We start from the raw sequence: 20327 nt of genomic DNA on the forward strand, positions 1-20327 counted from the left end.
GAAGAAGGTGCTCTGATCAGATGAAACCAAAATTGAACTTTTTGGCAACAATGCAAAACGTTATGTTTGGCGTAAAAGCAACACAGCTCATCACCCTGAACACACCATCCCCACTGTCAAACATGGTGGTGGTAGCATCATGGTTTGGGCCTGCTTTTCTTCAGCAGGGACAGGGAAGATGGTTAAAATTGATGGGAAGATGGATGGAGCCAAATACAGGACCATTCTGGAAGAAAACCTGATGGAGTCTGCAAAAGACCTGAGACTAGAACAGAGATTTGTCTTCCAACAAGACAATGATCCAAAACATAAAGCAAAATCTACAATGGAATGGTTCAAAAATCAACATATCCAGGTGTTAGAATGGCCAAGTCAAAGTCCAGACCTGAATCCAATCGAGAATCTGTGGAAAGAACTGAAAACTGCTGTTCACAAATGCTCTCCATCCAACCTCACTGAGCTCGAGCTGTTTTGCAAGGAGGAATGGGAAAAAATGTCAGTCTCTCAATGTGCAAAACTGATAGAGACATACCCCAAGCGACTTACAGCTGTAATCGCAGCAAAAGGTGGCGCTACAAAGTATTAACTTAAGGGGGCTGAATAATTTTGCATAACCAATTTTTCTGTTTTTGATTTGTTAAAAAAGTTTGAAATATCCAATAAATGTCGTTCCACTTCATGATTGTGTCCCACTTGTTATTGATTCTTCACAAAAAATACAGTTTTATATCTTTATGTTTGAAGCCTGAAATGTGGCAAAAGGTCGCAAAGTTCAAAGGGGCCGAATACTTTCGCAAGGCGCTGTATATATGTCTACACTATGAGGTTGGAATAATACTGTGAAATTGATTAGGTGGGATGGAGTTTTCGACTGCTTAGCGACATCACCAAGGGTTAAATTAGTTGATAGACCAATAAGAAAGAGAGTTCCAAACTTGTCTGCCAATAACAGTTTGTTTTCAGTTTTCCCCTCTCCACTCAGATCGCTCCCAGAGTCCTAGCTTAGTTATTGCTTGAGAAATGTCTCTTTGCTAAGAATCTATTTTTGTTTATTTTTGTCCTTTTAAATTGAAAACAATCACAGTAAGGTACTAAATTGTTACCCAAAAAGGATTTGATATTGAGATGAAAACAGATTTTTTTTTGCTTGCATTCAACTAATTGCCCCTCCCCTACATTTTGGAGAGCAATTGTATGAGTTTAAAATCAGAACATTTTCCCATTTATTTGAGCATAGCTCAGTATTTGAATTATTTATTATTATTATTATTATTATTATTATTATTATTATTATTTATTATTATTTCATTATTTATTCCACCTTTTGCTGCGATTACAGCTGTAAGTCGCTTGGGGTATGTCTCTATCAGTTTTGCACATCGAGAGACTGAAATTTTTTCCCATTCCTCCTTGCAAAACAGCTCGAGCTCAGTGAGGTTGGATGGAGAGCATTTGTGAACAGCAGTTTTCAGTTCTTTCCACAGATTCTCGATTGGATTCAGGTCTGGACTTTGACTTGGCCATTCTAACACCTGGATATGTTTATTTTTGAACCATTCCATTGTAGATTTTGCTTTATGTTTTGGATCATTGTCTTGTTGGAAGACAAATCTCCGTCCCAGTCTCAGGTCTTTTGCAGACTCCATCAGGTTTTCTTCCAGAATGGTCCTGTATTTGGCTCCATCCATCTTCCCATCAATTTTAACCATCTTCCCTGTCCCTGCTGAAGAAAAGCAGGCCCAAACCATGATGCTGCCACCACCATGTTTGACAGTCGGGATGGTGTGTTCAGCTGTGTTGCTTTTACGCCAAACATAACGTTTTGCATTGTTGCCAAAAAGTTCAATTTTGGTTTCATCTGACCAGAGCACCTTCTTCCACATGTTTGGTGTGTCTCCCAGGTGGCTTGTGGCAAACTTTAAACAAAACTTTTTATGGATATCTTTAAGAAATGGCTTTCTTCTTGCCACTCTTCCATAAAGGCCAGATTTGTGCAATATACGACTGATTGTTGTCCTATGGACAACATTTATACGTTTATACGGAGACTTGATTACACACAGGTGGATTGTATTTATCATCATTAGTCATTTAGGTCAACATTGGATCATTCAGAGATCCTCACTGAACTTCTGGAGAGAGTTTGCTGCACTGAAAGTAAAGGGGCTGAATAATTTTGCACGCCAAATTTTTAGTTTTTGATTTGTTAAAAAAGTTTGAAATATCCAATAAATGTTGTTCCACTTCATGATTGTGTCCCACTTGTTGTTGATTCTTCACAAAAAAATACAGTTTTATATCTTTATGTTTGAAGCCTGAAATGTGGCAAAAGGTTGCAAAGTTCAAGGGGGCCGAATACTTTCGCAAGGCACTGTAACTTTTTCTATCTACCTGGGAGTCTCGTGAGTGAAAACATCCGAAGTTCATCAAAGGTAAACGATTTAATTTGATTGCTTTTCTGATTTTCGTGACAAGGTTGCCTGCTGCTAGCAAGGCATAATGCTATGCTAGGCTATGATAAACTTACACAAATGCTTGTCTAGCTTTGGCTGTAAAGCATATTTTGAAAATCTGAGATGACAGGGTGATTAACAAAAGGCTAAGCTGTGTTCCAATATATTTCACTTGTGATTTTCATGAATAGGAAGAATTTCTAGGAAGATTTATGTCCGTTGCGTTATGCTAATTAGTGTCAGGCGATGATTACGCTCCCGGACCCGGGATGGGGAGTCACAAGAGAGAGAAAAAAAGTATTACTTGTTAAACAAAATATTTTTCTCGGAGCAATAGTATGAGTTTAAAATAATATCATTTTCCCATTTATTTGAGCTTAGCTCAGTATTTTAAATATTTATTTCAAACAGTCATTTTTGCTCATCTTTATCAAGGCTGTCAATAATTTCAGACCCCACCGTGTATATACAAATTTAAAACACTCACTGATAAAATGTCTTCTGATTATGTTCCCGCCTCCCAAACGACTTAACTCTCCACCAAAAAATGTTAAATACATCATTATTGATTGCTTTACCTGAAAATGTGTTAATTATGGAATAGCACTGAATAACTAGAATCACTGTTTTGTGACTATGAAATACATTTATCATCATTTGTTCAAGACACCTGCTACCCTAGCAGGGGAAAGTGTTACATAGTGACTCATATTCATCACAGTGTGTATTTAAAGCTGCTTTTTGGATCAAGGTCAAAGAATTACTGGCCAGTTGAAATTCAATTAATTGAATGCAGTTTTGGGAGTTCAATTGTAGTTTCGATAAACATTTTAATATTTTAACATCTGATGTTGTGAGAGATACGATTATCTAAATTTAGCTTACCCAACATGAGAGCCCCAACTATACTTACAAAAGAATTCTGTGTGAAATAACTATGTGAAATTAACATTTACTGCATAGTGTGGGAGCCTATTGCCAACCCATATCCACTGTGGATGGCAGTGCAGCATTTTGAATTGAAACCTCTGTGTCATCAGTATTACTGTGACTTACCCAGCGCTTTAATAGTTTCGTATTTTCAGCAGATTCTCTAAAACACAAAACTCATTCCCTGTGATTGGTTGTGGCTCAGCATGCTCTATTGTGCCTCGGGCCGTTTGTTCGCCTAGTTTCTGACACACAAACTAAACTTTCCTGCCAGGCTGGGCAATACCGGGCTCCGGAGTGTATTGACAACCCCCCTGTATTATTGGAATTTCTGACTTTTTTTCAAAAAGGATAATAAAGGTAGGTTATTACTTACCTAAAATCTGACGTCATGTGTGTGCTTTGACATAATGTAGGTGACTTAAAGTTAATATTTCTTCATAGAAAGGACAGAAGAGAGGACAGAAGAGAGAGGACAGAAGAGAGACAGATCAGTCATGTCAGGGTAAATACAGTGTATCAAAGCTAAAACTATGTGCCACATTTGAAAACACCTTGCTCTAACAAACTGTCTAAAAGCAGCAGGCCTATGGTAAAACATGTGGAATATGAATGTGTACCTTGAAAGATTATTCTTTGGAAAATGTAATTGGTTCAGACCCTTTCAACTATTCAAAGCATGCAATGTTGTGTTACTCTATGCTGTATTCACCAGCCATGAGATGGTAGTGTGTAGAGATGCTTCAGTGTCCCAGCCAGTTGTACTGTAGGATAACTGTCACCTCTGTCAGTGTGCTTGGCAGGATGTACAGCTTCATGGGCGGTGGGTTGTTCTGCGCTGGAGTCGGGAACATACTCCTTATTATCTCCACAGCAACTGATTACTGGATGCAGTATCGTCAATCTAACAACTACATGCATCAGGGCCTGTGGCGCTACTGTATGCCAGGGAAATGCATGACACATACAGATAGCATTGGTAAGAGCAACATGTCTCCTTTGTCATCAAATGTACTTTAAGTTAAATAAAGGCCTTGATGAGGTCACATTGTGATTTGTTCCATACTGTGAATATCTAGTGTAAAATAATTTCCACAATAAAGGAATCAGCTCCATTTATTTGAGCAGGTTAAGTTGTGAATAAATCACCACATTTTAATAGTTGGTGCAATTAATTGTGTAATAAGTCATTGTTAAGTGATGTCACATTTTAGTAAAATGTGAAATGTAATTCAGTAGTAGAAAGGAATAGTAGTAATGCTTGTTGGGTAAGTACCTGTACTGTACTGAGTATCAGCCTTGTCCTCTCTGTGCCCTCTCTGTCACCAGCTTACTGGGATGCCACTCGTGCCTTCATGATCCTCTCCCTGCTGGCCTGCTTCCTTGGCATCGTGATCGGCGTCATGGCTTTCATACGCTCCTCCTCCTTCAGTGGGTTTGACAAGACATTTGCTGCCGGCATCCTCTTCTTCATCTCCTGTAAGTGTTTCCTTCCCCCTCCTACTGTCATTTCTCCCTGTCACTCTCCATATCAAGCCTAGAAATAGAATGAATTCATTCCATGCTATCAAGTCCCTGTTGAGGGATGTGATAAAGGGAATAAAGCAGCGTTTGATTGACTACTCTCCACAGGTTTCTTTGTACTGCTAGCGATGGCTGTGTACACTGGGGTGACGGTGAACTACTACGGGAAACGATATGGGAACTGGCGTTTCTCCTGGTCCTACATCATGGGTTGGGTGGCCGTGGTCCTCACCTTCTTCTCAGGTAGGATGATGTGGTTCTGCCTATAGAGCTAAATGCAATAATTTACTATCAGTGTGTCCCAAATGGCCAACTATTGCCTTTAGTGTTCTACGTTTGACTAAGGCCCATAGGGCTCTGGTCAAATGTAGTGCACTATATAACCAGTAGGGTGCCATTTGAGATGACTCAGTCCAACATGATTCATTTGAATATTTTTTTCTTCTTCACAAAAGTAAATAATCCAGTGGACATTATGTCCATGAACTGAATGGTAATGTCTTCCCATTTTCTTTTACAGGTATCTTCTACATGTGTGCCTACAGGATGCATGAATGCCCGAGAAACTCCAACTCCCGCTGATTTGAAAAAAAAAATGAAAAAAAAACACAGCTGACACCGGGGTTTACACACCAACAGTAGCTACGTAATTTCTTGTTTACCTGACCACTATTGAATAAGCAATAAAAAGGGTAAATCCAATTGTGTTTCCTCTTTCCATTGAGTGGTATTCATCGGTCTGATAAGAATATAAACCACAGTTAAGATTATGTTCAGGTATAAGTTAGAACATTTCTTTAAAGCTGCATTGTAACTTTTTGGGTGACCCGACAAATTCATAAGAATGTGAGTATTAGATCAGTCATTCTGATTAATCCAGTTAGGATCGCCAGTTTATTTTAAGAATGTGAAATGACAGAATAATAGTAGAGAGAATGATTTATTTAAGCTTTTATTTCTTTCATCACTTTCCCAGTGATGGTATTGAAACCAGGTGTGATGGAAGACAAGACAAAACCAATGGAAAATGAAAAATGAATCAGCGATGGCTAGAAGGTCGGTGACGTCGACCTCCGAACACTGCCCGATCAAGGAAAGGGACCAACTTCGGCGGAAGTCGTGACATTCTCTCTGCTATTATTCTGACATTTCACATTCTTAAAATAAAGTGGTGATCCTAACTGACCTAAGAGAGGGAATTTTTACTAGGATTCAATGTCAGGAATTGTGAAAAACTGTATATATATATATACAGTGCCTTGCGAAAGTATTCGGCCCCCTTGAACTTTGCGACCTTTTGACACATTTCAGGCTTCAAACATAAAGATATAAAACTGTATTTTTTTGTGAAGAATCAACAACAAGTGGGACACAATCATGAAGTGGAACGACATTTATTGGATATTTCAAACTTTTTTAACAAATCAAAAACTGAAAAATTGGGCGTGCAAAATTATTCAGCCCCTTTACTTTCAGTGCAGCAAACTCTCTCCAGAAGTTCAGTGAGGATCTCTGAATGATCCAACGTTGACCTAAATGACTAATGATGATAAATACAATCCACCTGTGTGTAATCAAGTCTCCATATAAATGCACCTGCACTGTGATAGTCTCAGTGGTCCGTTAAAAGCGCAGAGAGCATCATGAAGAACAAGGAACACACCAGGCAGGTCCGAGATACTGTTGTGAAGAAGTTTAAAGCCGGATTTGGATACAAAAAGATTTCCCAAGCTTTAAACATCCCAAGGAGCACTGTGCAAGCGTTAATATTGAAATGGAAGGAGTATCAGACCACTGCAAATCTACCAAGACCTGGCCGTCCCTCTAAACTTTCAGCTCATACAAGGAGAAGACTGATCAGAGATGCAGCCAAGAGGCCCATGATCACTCTGGATGAACTGCAGAGATCTACAGCTGAGGTGGGAGACTCTGTCCATAGGACAACAATCAGTCGTATATTGCACAAATCTGGCCTTTATGGAAGAGTGGCAAGAAGAAAGCCATTTCTTAAAGATATCCATAAAAAGTGTTGTTTAAAGTTTGCCACAAGCCACCTGGGAGACACACCAAACATGTGGAAGAAGGTGCTCTGATCAGATGAAACCAAAATTGAACTTTTTGGCAACAATGCAAAACGTTATGTTTGGCGTAAAAGCAACACAGCTCATCACCCTGAACACACCATCCCCACTGTCAAACATGGTGGTGGTAGCATCATGGTTTGGGCCTGCTTTTCTTCAGCAGGGACAGGGAAGATGGTTAAAATTGATGGGAAGATGGATGGAGCCAAATACAGGACCATTCTGGAAGAAAACCTGATGGAGTCTGCAAAAGACCTGAGACTAGAACAGAGATTTGTCTTCCAACAAGACAATGATCCAAAACATAAAGCAAAATCTACAATGGAATGGTTCAAAAATCAACATATCCAGGTGTTAGAATGGCCAAGTCAAAGTCCAGACCTGAATCCAATCGAGAATCTGTGGAAAGAACTGAAAACTGCTGTTCACAAATGCTCTCCATCCAACCTCACTGAGCTCGAGCTGTTTTGCAAGGAGGAATGGGAAAAAATGTCAGTCTCTCAATGTGCAAAACTGATAGAGACATACCCCAAGCGACTTACAGCTGTAATCGCAGCAAAAGGTGGCGCTACAAAGTATTAACTTAAGGGGGCTGAATAATTTTGCATAACCAATTTTTCTGTTTTTGATTTGTTAAAAAAGTTTGAAATATCCAATAAATGTCGTTCCACTTCATGATTGTGTCCCACTTGTTATTGATTCTTCACAAAAAATACAGTTTTATATCTTTATGTTTGAAGCCTGAAATGTGGCAAAAGGTCGCAAAGTTCAAAGGGGCCGAATACTTTCGCAAGGCGCTGTATATATGTCTACACTATGAGGTTGGAATAATACTGTGAAATTGATTAGGTGGGATGGAGTTTTCGACTGCTTAGCGACATCACCAAGGGTTAAATTAGTTGATAGACCAATAAGAAAGAGAGTTCCAAACTTGTCTGCCAATAACAGTTTGTTTTCAGTTTTCCCCTCTCCACTCAGATCGCTCCCAGAGTCCTAGCTTAGTTATTGCTTGAGAAATGTCTCTTTGCTAAGAATCTATTTTTGTTTATTTTTGTCCTTTTAAATTGAAAACAATCACAGTAAGGTACTAAATTGTTACCCAAAAAGGATTTGATATTGAGATGAAAACAGATTTTTTTTTGCTTGCATTCAACTAATTGCCCCTCCCCTACATTTTGGAGAGCAATTGTATGAGTTTAAAATCAGAACATTTTCCCATTTATTTGAGCATAGCTCAGTATTTGAATTATTTATTTCATACAGTCATTTTTGCTCAACTTTATCAAGGTTGTCAAGAATTTCAGACCTCACCGTGTAAAATGTTTTGATAAAATGTTTTCTGACTATGTTCCCGCCTCCCAAAAGACTTGACTCTCCACCAAAAATGTTTGAATACATAATTATTGATCGCTTTTACTCAAAATGTGTTAATTATGGAATAGCACTGAATAATTTGAATCACTGTTTTGTGATTATAAAATAAATGTACCATAATTTGTTCAAGACACCTGCTACCCTAGCAGAGGAGTGTTACATAGTGACTCATATTCATCACAGTGTGTGTTTGAAGCTGCTTTTTGGATCAAGGTCAGAGAATTACTGGCCAGTTTAAATTCAATTAATTGTAAGCAGTTTTGGGAGTTCAATTGTAGTTTCGATAAAGATTTTAATACTTTAACACCTGATGTTGTGAGGGATAAGATTATCTAAATTGACCTTTCCCAACATGAGAGCCCCAACTATACTTACAAAAATAATCTGTGTGAAATAACTATGTGAAATTAACATTTACTGCATAGTGTGGGAGCCTATTGCCAACCCATATCCACTGTGGATGGCAGTGCAGCATTTTGAATTGAAACCTCTGTGTCATCAGTATTACTGTGACTTACCCAGCGCTTTAATAGTTTCGTATTTTCAGCAGATTCTCTAAAACACAAAACTCATTCCCTGTGATTGGTTGTGGCTCAGCATGCTCTATTGTGCCTCGGGCCGTTTGTTCGCCTAGTTTCTGACACACAAACTAAACTTTCCTGCCAGGCTGGGCAATACCGGGCTCCGGAGTGTATTGACAACCCCCCTGTATTATTGGAATTTCTGACTTTTTTTCAAAAAGGATAATAAAGGTAGGTTATTACTTACCTAAAATCTGACGTCATGTGTGTGCTTTGACATAATGTAGGTGACTTAAAGTTAATATTTCTTCATAGAAAGGACAGAAGAGAGGACAGAAGAGAGACAGATCAGTCATGTCAGGGTAAATACAGTGTATCAAAGCTAAAACTATGTGCCACATTTGAAAACACCTTGCTCTAACAAACTGTCTAAAAGCAGCAGGCCTATGGTAAAACATGTGGAATATGAATGTGTACCTTGAAAGATTATTCTTTGGAAAATGTAATTGGTTCAGACCCTTTCAACTATTCAAAGCATGCAATGTTGTGTTACTCTATGCTGTATTCACCAGCCATGAGATGGTGGTGTGTAGAGATGCTTCACTGTCCCAGCCAGTTGTGCTGTAGGCTAACTGTCTCCTCCTCCTGTGCTTGGCAGGATGTACAGCTTCATGGGCAGAGGGTTGTACTGCGCTGGAGTTGGCTCAGCTCATTTTATTTGAGCAGGTTCAGTTGGGAATAAATCACCACATTTCAATATTTGGTGCAATATATTGAATATTGTGTAATAGGTAAATGTTAAGTGATGTCACATTTGAGTAAAGTGTGAAATGTAATTCAGTAGTAGACAGGGATAGTAGTAATGCTTATTGGGTAAGTATCTGTACTGTACTGAGTATCAGCCTTGTCCTCTCTGTGCCCTCTCTGTCACCAGCGTACTGGGATGCCACCCGTGCCTTCATGATCCTCTCCCTGCTGGCCTGCTTCATTGGCATCGTGATCGGCGTCATGGCTTTCATACGCTCCTCCTCCTTCAGTGGGTTTGACAAGACGTTTGCTGGCCGGCGTCCTCTTCTTCATCTAACCACTAGGCAGGTAGCCAAGTGGTTAGAGTGTTGGATTTAGTGACCGAAAGGTTGCAAGATCGAATCCCTGAACTGACAAGATAAAAATCTGTCGTTCTGCCTGAGCAAGGCAGTTATCCCACTCTTCCTAGGCCGAATTAGAATTTGTTCTTAACTGACATGAGATTTGAATATGTATGTTGGGAGCAGTCTCTATGTTAGTGATGGTTGTTTAACAGTCTGATGGCCTTGAGATAGCTGTTCTTCAGTCTCTCGGTCCAAGCTTTGATGCACCTGTACTGACCTCGCCTTCTGGATGATAGTGGGGTGAACAGGCAGTGGCTCGGGTGGTTGTTGTCCTTGATCTTTTTGGCGAGAAACGCCAACTCCTGCTAATTTTACATTTAAAAAAAAAAACAGCTGAGACCAGGGTTTAGGCACCCATGTCATTTCCTGTTTACCTGACCTCTATTGAATAAGAGTTAATTAAATTGTCTGTGTCTTTCTATTGAGTGGTATTCATCAGTCTGATAAGAATATAAACCACAGTTAAGATTATGTTCAGTTATAAGTTAGAACATTTCTTTAAAGCTGCATTGTAACTTTTTGGGTGACCAGACCAAATTCACATAGAAATGTAAGTAATAGATCAGCACATCTAAGCGGAAAATGTTATGTTTGCACCCTTTCATTGCTTCCCATTCTTAAGTTTAATTTTTGCATATTTTACATTTCAGTTTTGTACACCAGCTTTAAACAGCTAAGTATACAATATTTTTGGTTATGTACATATATTTCAGCTGTTTAGATGGTACAATGATTCTCTCTACACACTATATGTGCTTTTTTTTGTCACAACTGAAATTAGGCAAACTACTATAATTTTAGCAACCAGGAAATGGCAAGTGATTTCTGCATAGCACAGCTTTAACATCTAAATGATAAACCATGATGGTCATCAAGACTGTCATAGGTGTCAAAATTAAAGGAGGATCTGGAAGAGTGTGAATTTTTTTAATCGTTTTTTTAAGCCAACAGTGCAGTACAAAGGCAAAAACATTTTGCAGTCACAGAATTCCACTTGTGAAAAACATGCTCTGTATACAGTAGTAACCATTCACTGGTTGAACTGAAAACGTTTAACAATAGGTAGAACAGTGCCCATGAAAAATATTAAATTGATTGGTTGCTTTCAGCATAAAAAGATGAATGACCAAAACAAACAAAAGTAGTCAATGCAGATTGTGAAAATAAAGGTTCAGCCCATTCCAAGCTATAGAATGTGGACCACTATTTAGCCATATCCAATCAGGAGTAAAAGTATGCTCTGCATGGTTTAGTCGACTTCCTCAATGGTTGGTCCAGAGGATCCGCCTCCTCCGGGTGTGGCACCACCAGCCCCTGGCATCCCTCCTGGCATCCCCCCGGGCATGCCCCCTGCACCCTGGTACAGCTTGGTGATGATTGGGTTACACACCTTCTCCAGCTCCTTCTGGTGGTGCTCAAACTCCTCCTTCTCTGCAGACTACAAGGAGAGAGAAAGAGAAAGGTAGATTAGTGCCTAATCTCCTTGTTGAACCACCAGACATTTGTTTAATCAAATTACAATGAGGGACTCCGAGCGCTATAATTGATTTTAAATATGAATGTTAACCCACTCCATTCTGGTTGAAAGGCCCAGGGCCAGTACTGTACCTGGTTCTTATCCAGCCAGCTGATGACCTCGTTGCACTTGTCCATGATCTTCTGTTTGTCCTCGTCGCTGAGCTTGCCCTTGAGCTTCTCGTCCTCCACGGTGGACTTCATGTTAAAGGCGTACGACTCCAGGCCGTTTTTGGACGCCACCTTGTCCCTCTGGACATCGTCCGCAGCTTTGTACTGCTCAGCCTCCTGGACCATGCGCTCTATGTCCTCCTTACTCAGGCGACCTATGGAGAGAGGGACAGACAATGAGATGGAGGATTTGTTAAAGCATTGTTGGAGAGGACATCCCTATTTAAAATGGTGTGCATACCTTACAATGGCATAGTATTTAAAGCTACATTCTGGGATTCAGATGTTCAAGATTCAAAGGGTAAATATCAATAAATTGAATTGTCATGAACAGATACCCAGATCCCAGACTATAGATTTACATGTCAATCTGTGATTGGTTCATCCATGTTTGGACTTTTGAATATACTGTATATATCTACACACAGTACCAGTCAAACATTTGGACACACCTAGTCATTCAAGAGTTTTTCTTTATTTGGACTATTTTCTACATTGTAGAATAATAGTGAAGACATCAAAACTATTAAATAACACATATGGAATCATGCAGTAACCAAAAATGTTAAACAAAATCAAAATATGTTTTATATTTGAAATTCTTCAAAGTAGCTTCAAAATGCCTCATGAGCCTAGTCCAACAGTAGTACCCTGTCGGAACCAAAAAAATATTCAGATATTACACATTTCTAATGTTGTTAGAAAGTAATTTTCATTTAAGTTGAAGTGTACTGTTAGCGAGCTAGCTAATGTTAGCTGGCTCGCTAGCGAACTTTACGGGCATGATCTTTGTAGTAATATTATTCGTACCGCAGAGCAATTTCCTTGCTAGTTATAGCCTAATGTTCGCTAGCTAACACTGAACCTGTTTTTTGTTGCCTGCAGATTCATGCAGGGCAGTAACGTCATGAGCTGGGATTATGTGTCATTGTTTAGCTAGCTACATGTCTTGAAAGTTAATGTCACTGACACAACTGTTGATAGACGTTGGTAAATTCAGAGCACAGAATAACTGACAAATTTACAAACGCTCAACAGCCATTGAATATGGCCAATGTCAGTAAACGTTGGGAAAAAAGCGCAATTAAATTATTGCCAGCAGCACAGTTACAGTCACTTGCGATCTGGATAAAATATAAAACAGCCTAACCAGCTCTGCTAGGACGAGTAAAATGGTCAGAGTGAGCTGTTCTCTCATTTGTGTCTGGAAGTCGCAAGCTAGCCAACGTTAGCCAGTTTGCTTGGGTGCTTGACTGCTGTTAGGACAGAATGCTTGGCTCAACCCTACTCCTCGGCCTCACATGCAAATTCTTAAAGAGATGGGTGGGGCTAAAGCTTAAGAGGGTGTGAACTAGAGGTCGACCGATTATGATTTTTCAACGCCGATACCGATTATTGGAGGACCAAAAAAGGCAGATACCGATTAATCGGGCGATTTTTAAAAACGTATTTGCATTAATGACAATTACAACAATACTGAATGAATACTTATTTTAACTTAATATAATACATCAATAAAATCAATTTAGCCTCAAATAAATAATGAAACATGTTCAATTTGGTTTAAATAATGTAAAAACAAAGTGTTGGAGAAGAAAATAAAAGTGCAATATGTGCCATGTAAGAAAGCTAACGTTTAAGTTCCTTGCTCAGAACATGAGAACATATGAAAGCTGGTGGTTCCTTTCAACATGAGTCTTCAATATTCCCAGGTAAGAAGTTTTAGGTTGTAATTATTATAGGAATTATAGGACTATTTCTCTCTATACGATTTGTATTTCATATACCTTTGACTATTGGATGTTATTATAGGCACTTTAGTATTGCCAGTGTAACAGTATAGCTTCCACTCCTCGCTCCTACCTGGGCTCGAACCAGGAACACATTGACAACAGCCACCCTCGAAGCAGCGTTACCCATGCAGAGCAAGGGGAACAACTACTCCAAGTTGCAGAGCGAGTGACATTTGAAACGCTATTTGCGCGCACCCTGCTAACTTGCTAACCATTTCACATGGGTTACACCAGCCTAATCTTGGGAGTTGATAGGCTTGAAGTCATAAACAGCGCAATGCTTGAAGCATTGCAAAGAGATGCTGGCAAAACGCACGAAAGCGCTGTTTGAATGAATGCTTATGAGCCTGCTGGTGCCTACCATTGCTCAGTCAGACTGCTCTATCAAATCATAGACTTAATTATAACATAACATACAGAAATACGAGCCTTAGGTCATTAATATGGTCGAATCCGGAAACTATCATCTCGAAAACAAAACATTTATTCTTTCAGTGAAATACGGAACCGTTCCGTATTTTATCTAACGGGTGGCATCCATAAGTCTAAATATTCCTGTTACATTGCACAACCTTCAATGTCATGTCATAATTACGTAAAAGTCTGGCAAAGTAGTTTGCAACGAGCCAGGCGGCCCAAACTGTTGCATATACCCTGACTCTGCATGCAATGAACGCAAGAGAAGTGACAATTTCACCTGGTTAATATTGCCTGCTAAACTGGATTTCTTTTAGCTAAATATGCAGGTTTAAAAGTATATACACTTGTGTATTGATTTCAAGAAAGGCATTAATGTTTACGGTGCAACGATTGTGGTTTTTTCACAAATGCGCTTTTGTTAAAAATCATCCCCCGTTTGGCGAAGTTGGCTGTCTTTGTTAGGAAGAAATAGTCTTCACACAGTTCGCAACGAGCCAGGCGGCCCAAACTGCTGCATATACCCTGACTCTGTTGCAAGAGAAGTGACAAAGAAATTCATGTTAGCAGGCAATATTACCTAAATAAAAATTAAAAATTAAAATATATACTTGTGTATTGATATTAAGAAAGGCATTAATGTTTATGGTTAGGTACATTTTGGTGCAACAGTCCTTTTTCGCGAATGTGCACCGCATCGATTATATGCAACGCAGGACACGCTAGATAAACTAGTAATATCATCAACCATGTGTAGTTAACTAGTGATTATGATTGATTGATTGTTTTTTATAAGATAAGTTTAATGCTAGCTAGCAACTTACTTTCTTACTGCATTTGCGTAACAGGCAGGCACCTTGTGGAGTGCAATGAGAGGCAGGTGGTTAGAGCGTTGGACTAGTTAACCGTAAGGTTGCAAGATTGAATCCCCGAGCTGACAAGGTAAAAATCTGTCATTCTGCCCCTGAACAAGGCAGTTAACCCACCGTTCCTAGGCCGGTGGGTTAATATTTTTTTAAAAATCGGTGTCCAAAAATACCGATTTCCGATTGTTATGAAAACTTCAAATCGGCCCTAATTAATCGGCCATTCCGATTAATCGATCGACCTCTAGTGTTTTCGATGCTGAATAGGTGTAGACAAAGAGGGGCTCTACAGTAGATGCGCCAAAACATTCCAAGGCCATTTTCTCAAAAGTGAGGTTCTAAGTTTATCAAACTTTCAAAGCAGAATTACTTTCCCATTGTTCCTCAGCTGTAGCGTATGATATACCATTTTCTAGCTCAGTCTCCACTTTGATCCAAAGTCAAATATGATAAAAAAAATTGCTACATAAGACCGGATCAAGACAGTCGGTCACATATAAGCTAGTTTAATTATCTCCTTTGTTTGTAAACAAAATAATTGTAAACAAACACTGTTCAGTCTCAAAATATGGTTAAAACTAGAATTTTGATATCATGGATGATCAGTCCTTGCATCCATAGCTAGATCTATACATTTGAGAGTGGGTACACATTTCTCCAGTCCCATCCCTCAACTTTTCCCCCAAAACAGTGGCGGTTGGGTGCGTTTTTATTGTTTGAAAATCAGATTTGTCCTTTAACTGTAACTACTACTAAGTCTACCTTTGTCATTGGTGATGGTGATCTTATTCTCCTTGCCAGTGCTCTTGTCAGAGGCGGACACGTTCATGATGCCGTTGGCATCAATGTCAAAGGTGACCTCTATCTGAGGCACACCCCGGGGGGCTGGTGGGATCCCACACAGCTCAAACTTCCCCAGTAGGTTGTTGTCTTTGGTCATCGCTCTTTCCCCCTCATACACCTGACAGGACACAGACACACACTCAGGTCAACACTCATGTGGATACATTCTGATTCAAATCTCAAGTTTTAATGTAAACACTAACAAATAAATTAGTGTGTGGGTCAATATTGACTCCGATCCAAATTCAACTTAAATATCAACTAGAGTATATGCTAACATTTTGACACTGATGGACACAATCCATTGAGATACCTAGGAATGAGTCATAAGTACGTTCCGCTCACCTGAATGAGCACCCCAGGCTGGTTGTCTGAGTATGTGGTGAAGGTTTGCGTCTGCTTGGTGGGGATGGTGGTGTTCCTCTTGATGAGCACAGTCATGACCCCTCCGGCCGTCTCAATGCCTAGGGACAGAGGTGTGACGTCCAGCAGCAGCAGGTCCTGCACGTTCTCAGACTTGTCTCCGGACAAGATAGCCGCCTGGACAGCTGTCAACAGACACGGGGTCATCAGTCATTCTTAAACAAACCATCAAAGAATGTACAATGTCTTTTCCATATTAGTCTCCACCCGGCACAGCCAGAAGAGGACTGGCCACCCCTCAGACTGGTTCCTCTCTAGGTTTCTTCCTAGGTTTGGGCCTTTCTAGGCAGTTTTTCCTAGCCACCGTGCTTCTAAACCTGCATTGCTTGCCGTTTGGGGTTTTAGGCTGGGTTTCTGTACAGCACTTTGATATATCAGCTGATGTAAGAAGGGCTATATAAATACATTTGATTTGATTAGGGCTTCTCTGGATGAAGGTTAGAAATGGTAGAACAGGAAAAGACAGTTGACAAGAAGGTTTACTGGGCAAAGCTTTAGATAAAAGAGGGAGCTAGAAAAATAAAGAGCCTCACCTGCACCATAGGCGACAGCCTCGTCAGGGTTGATGCTCTTGTTGAGCTCCTTCCCGTTGAAGAAGTCCTGCAGCAACTTCTGAATCTTGGGGATGCGCGTGGAGCCTCCCACCAAGACAATGTCGTGGACCTGGGCTTTGTCCATCTTGGCGTCCCTAAGAGACTTCTCAACGGGGTCCAGAGTGCCTCTGAACAGGTCAGCGTTCAGCTCCTCAAAGCGAGCCCTGGTGATGGAGGTGTAGAAGTCGACACCCTCATACAGAGAGTCGATCTCGATGCTGGCCTGGGTGCTGGAGGAGAGGGTGCGCTTGGCACGCTCACAGGCAGTGCGCAGACGACGCACGGCCCTCTTGTTGTCGCTGATGTCCTTCTTGTATTTGCGCTTGAATTCTGAGATGAAGTGGTTGACCATGCGGTTGTCGAAGTCCTCTCCTCCAAGATGGGTGTCTCCGGCAGTGGACTTCACCTCAAAGATCCCGTCTTCGATGGTCAGGATGGACACATCAAACGTACCACCGCCCAGGTCAAAGATTAGGACATTTCTCTCCATTCCCACCTAAAAACATTTTCTTTTGTGAGTTAAATTATTTTTAGGGTGAAATTTGTCTCTCAAAACACATGGTCAATGGGCCTCAGGTATGCATTACAGTTCTGAGTTCTAAGTACTGTTGTTAGTGTTGATAAATATATATAAATGAACCTTCTTGTCCAGGCCATAGGCGATAGCAGCAGCGGTTGGCTCATTGATGATGCGGAGTACGTTGAGACCTGAGATGGTCCCTGCGTCTTTGGTGGCCTGGCGCTGAGAGTCGTTGAAGTAAGCTGGCACAGTGACCACTGCATTGGTTATAGTCTGCAGGAGGAAATATTTACAACTAAGTGAACAGACAAGACAGTCTTCATTTTTGAAAGTCACCTCTACAGTGTGAGAAAAATGCATTTATATTTTGTTAAACAATTCAGTAACACCCAAAAGACCATAACATGCATTGCTATGAAGACAGAGTGATAGGACTGTTGTGATGCTCACCTTGCCCAGGTAGGCCTCTGCAATCTCCTTCATCTTGACCAGCACCATGGAGGAGATCTCCTCTGGGTAGAAGGCCTTGGTCTCTCCCTTGTACTCCACTTGGACCTTGGGCCGTGTCGAGTCGTTGATCACTGTAAACGGCCAGTGTTTCATGTCTGCCTGGACGACATTGTCGTCAAACTTCCGCCCAATCAGCCGCTTCGCATCTGGGAAAAGATAAGGGGGTAAACAGGAGTTAACGCCACACAAGTACATCTTATATACCGTACATGGTATCCGATCAATTTCTCCAAGTGAATTTCTTACCAAACACTGTGTTTGTGGGGTTCATGGCCACTTGGTTCTTGGCAGCGTCCCCAATCAGCCTTTCTGTGTCTGTGAAGGCGACGTAGCTGGGTGTGGTCCTATTGCCCTGGTCGTTGGCAATGATCTCCACTTTGCCATGCTGGAACACACCCACACATGAGTAGGTGGTGCCCAAGTCAATGCCAACTGCTGGTCCCTTTGACATGGTGTCTGAAAATGAAGAGCGATATCATTAAAACAAACTGTGTGGTGGCAAAGTAGAGATTTTTTAAGAGATCTAGGTATGAACTCATTGACCAAGGTAAGTGATCCTGAGGGTAGACTCTGGGACAACTCTGTACAACTGGTCAAGTTGGGTCTATTTTGGTATAGGCCTGTGACACATGATGCTATTTTCAGAAAAGTTCATACTTTTTGTCGTAGCCTATTGTGTCATTGAAAGACCCCGGGACCACCTGTTCAAAAAGGAGTATTGCATTATTGGATACTCACACTGCTCTCAAGGGAGGTCTGCCGGTTTTTACTAGCGGATGTGACTTTTCATAGCAGGTTTATGAGAACTTAATAAGCAGGTTAGGATAATTAATGTGGCTTGTTAGGAGAATTCATGTGTAATGTTAGGATAATTAGATTAAGGTTAGGAAAAGGGTTAGAAATTGCTAAAATTGTCCCAACCCCACAAATCTAGATACAAACAGGTCTGCCCTGAGAACAGTCTTAGTTTCCACTAATGCGATTCTGCATTCAAAAGACTCATCCTTGTCTTGACCTTCAGTGCAACAGCTGTCTTTCAACCAGACATTCTTCAAAGCATTTCGTCTTGATACAGACAGTTATTTTAGTAGCAGGTTAGAAGAGCCATTTCGCTAACCTTAGTCTCATAAGCTGCTACGACAAAGTAACTTTGGTATCGAAGCAGCGTGAAGTGTGTTTCCCTAGTTACAGGTTGGGAGAAGACGTGCTTTATTACAGCATTTTACATTTTAGTAATTAACAGACACTCTTAACCAGAGCGATTTATAGTTAGTGCATTCATTTTAAGGTGTCCCAACCACATAACACAGGCATAGAAAGTACATTTCTCCTTAAGTAGCTATCCGCAGTCAGTTAGAAAGAGGGTGTGTGTGTGTGTGTGTGTGGTGTGTGTGGGGGGGTTAAGTGCAAGTCACGTTACTGTTTACGTTTTTTTTTTTTTTTATGTCCGCCTGTTTTAACTGAATAGCTAAAGTAACTCCATACTTATTAACACTTTAACCAAATTAACATGATAGAACAAATCCTGGAAGCGATTCCTCACTATCACCTACTCAAATACAAAACAAACATTTCGCCGGGAGTTGTGTCACTGAGGGCTCTGCCCTGCCGCGGGTGGGTTGGGAAATTGCTGGAACATTCAGTTCAGCTTCATCACCATCCAACTCACGTAGGCTAGACTTGATAGGCTTGCCATTAAAATAAGTTTCACACGCAATTATTTAAACTCGAACATATGTTACCAGCACATTAGGCTACATCGACAGAGTAAACCAATTGTTCAACTGAATTGGTTAATGTTGGAAGGCAAGCCTTCTTCACAGTTAGCCTAACAAGAGAGCGTCTCTTTAAACTGCAAGCAAACTGAAACTGCCATATCCGATGACGCAATCGTTGAAACTATTTTTGCGTTCAAAAATAATGTAGCCATTTTCAATTAAAATTTGGGCTTACAGGAGACGTTGAATATGGCGATTCTACAGGAGACTTGAATATGAAACCCAACCGTAGGTAACGTTTCCTGTGAATCCAGATTATGCCTAATATAGCCATTTATGCTTGCCGTTTCAGTATTGCGTCAAGCTTGTTAGCCTAACTTACTGTTTTTCCATCTCCAACAATTGTAATGCTGATATTCAACCTCAATTTAAAAATGCTTACCTTATTAAAGATAAGAAATCAGACAGAAAATGTAGCTTCACCCTGAACAGTACCGAAGGTTTCCGCATCTACAATATTCTCGCAGAAACTGGGCGGGCTGGTGATTTCTGAGGTATATAAAGATTTCCGCAGAACAGTCTAGAACTGAGCGATGTAACCAATCAAGTCAAGCTTCTTGTGTGCCACAGGGAGGGGCAGTTAATTGAATGCAAGTGTCACAAAAAAAGTGATGGTGATGTCCGAGGCAGGCCAAAACTCCATCCCACCTTAACAATTTCACAGTATTATTACAACCTATTATTATTATTATTTTTTTTTTTACCTTTATTTAACTAGGCAAGTCAGTTAAAAACAAATTATTATTTACAATGATGGCCTACCAAAGCATCAGCATCCTGGGGTCCAGCAAAATTAAAGCAGTTATAAACAATTGAAAACATTACATTACATTTCACAACAGATTTCACAACACATTAAGGGTG

General features: G+C 40.4%; 2 protein-coding genes across 6 annotated transcripts; one reads left to right on the forward strand and one right to left on the reverse strand.

Annotated features, from left to right (window-relative positions):
- The first annotated feature begins 3584 nt into the window (after nucleotides 1–3584).
- LOC139382771 (lens fiber membrane intrinsic protein-like) lies at nucleotides 3585–5601 on the forward strand. 5 transcript variants are annotated; one of them, XM_071126908.1, is made up of 6 exons: nucleotides 3585–3743; nucleotides 3828–3888; nucleotides 4175–4362; nucleotides 4713–4862; nucleotides 5016–5150; nucleotides 5428–5601. In XM_071126908.1, the coding sequence occupies exons 2-6, from the start codon at nucleotides 3881–3883 to the stop codon at nucleotides 5487–5489; spliced, it is 543 nt and encodes a 180-aa protein (XP_070983009.1). In that variant the 5' UTR covers nucleotides 3585–3743; nucleotides 3828–3880; the 3' UTR covers nucleotides 5490–5601. The 5 variants fall into 5 exon arrangements, with proteins under 5 accessions (XP_070983009.1, XP_070983010.1, XP_070983014.1 ...); XM_071126909.1 differs by having other exon boundaries at nucleotides 4187–4362; XM_071126913.1 differs by having other exon boundaries at nucleotides 4258–4362.
- A 5346-nt stretch (nucleotides 5602–10947) lies between these two features.
- Nucleotides 10948–20107, reverse strand: LOC139382856 (heat shock cognate 70 kDa protein-like). Its single transcript, XM_071127093.1, has 9 exons — nucleotides 19846–20107; nucleotides 17932–18141; nucleotides 17626–17831; nucleotides 17296–17448; nucleotides 16596–17151; nucleotides 15985–16187; nucleotides 15559–15757; nucleotides 11643–11875; nucleotides 10948–11472 (listed from the first exon to the last, which is right to left on the reverse strand). The coding sequence occupies exons 2-9, from the start codon at nucleotides 18134–18136 to the stop codon at nucleotides 11284–11286; spliced, it is 1944 nt and encodes a 647-aa protein (XP_070983194.1). The 5' UTR covers nucleotides 18137–18141; nucleotides 19846–20107; the 3' UTR covers nucleotides 10948–11283.
- Nucleotides 20108–20327: the final 220 nt, after the last annotated feature.

Source organism: Oncorhynchus clarkii, chromosome 24 (genome assembly GCF_045791955.1).
Source record: "Oncorhynchus clarkii lewisi isolate Uvic-CL-2024 chromosome 24, UVic_Ocla_1.0, whole genome shotgun sequence".
In the NCBI taxonomy this organism is placed as follows: Eukaryota; Metazoa; Chordata; class Actinopteri; order Salmoniformes; family Salmonidae; genus Oncorhynchus; species Oncorhynchus clarkii.

Bases quoted from the DNA above. Each gene is read 5' to 3' on its own strand.
- LOC139382771 (XM_071126908.1), top strand. The intron at 4,363-4,712 runs GTAAGAGCAACA...CTCTGTCACCAG, and splicing joins GACACATACAGATAGCATTG to CTTACTGGGATGCCACTCGT. The intron at 5,151-5,427 runs GTAGGATGATGT...TTTCTTTTACAG, and splicing joins GGTCCTCACCTTCTTCTCAG to GTATCTTCTACATGTGTGCC.
- LOC139382856 (XM_071127093.1), bottom strand. From the start codon at position 18,136: ATGTCAAAGGGACCAGCAGTTGGCATTGACTTGGGCACCACCTACTCA. The intron at 17,832-17,931 runs GTAAGAAATTCA...ATCTTTTCCCAG, and splicing joins CCCCACAAACACAGTGTTTG to ATGCGAAGCGGCTGATTGGG. The intron at 11,876-15,558 runs GTAGACTTAGTA...CTCTCTCCATAG, and splicing joins CACCATCACCAATGACAAAG to GTCGCCTGAGTAAGGAGGAC.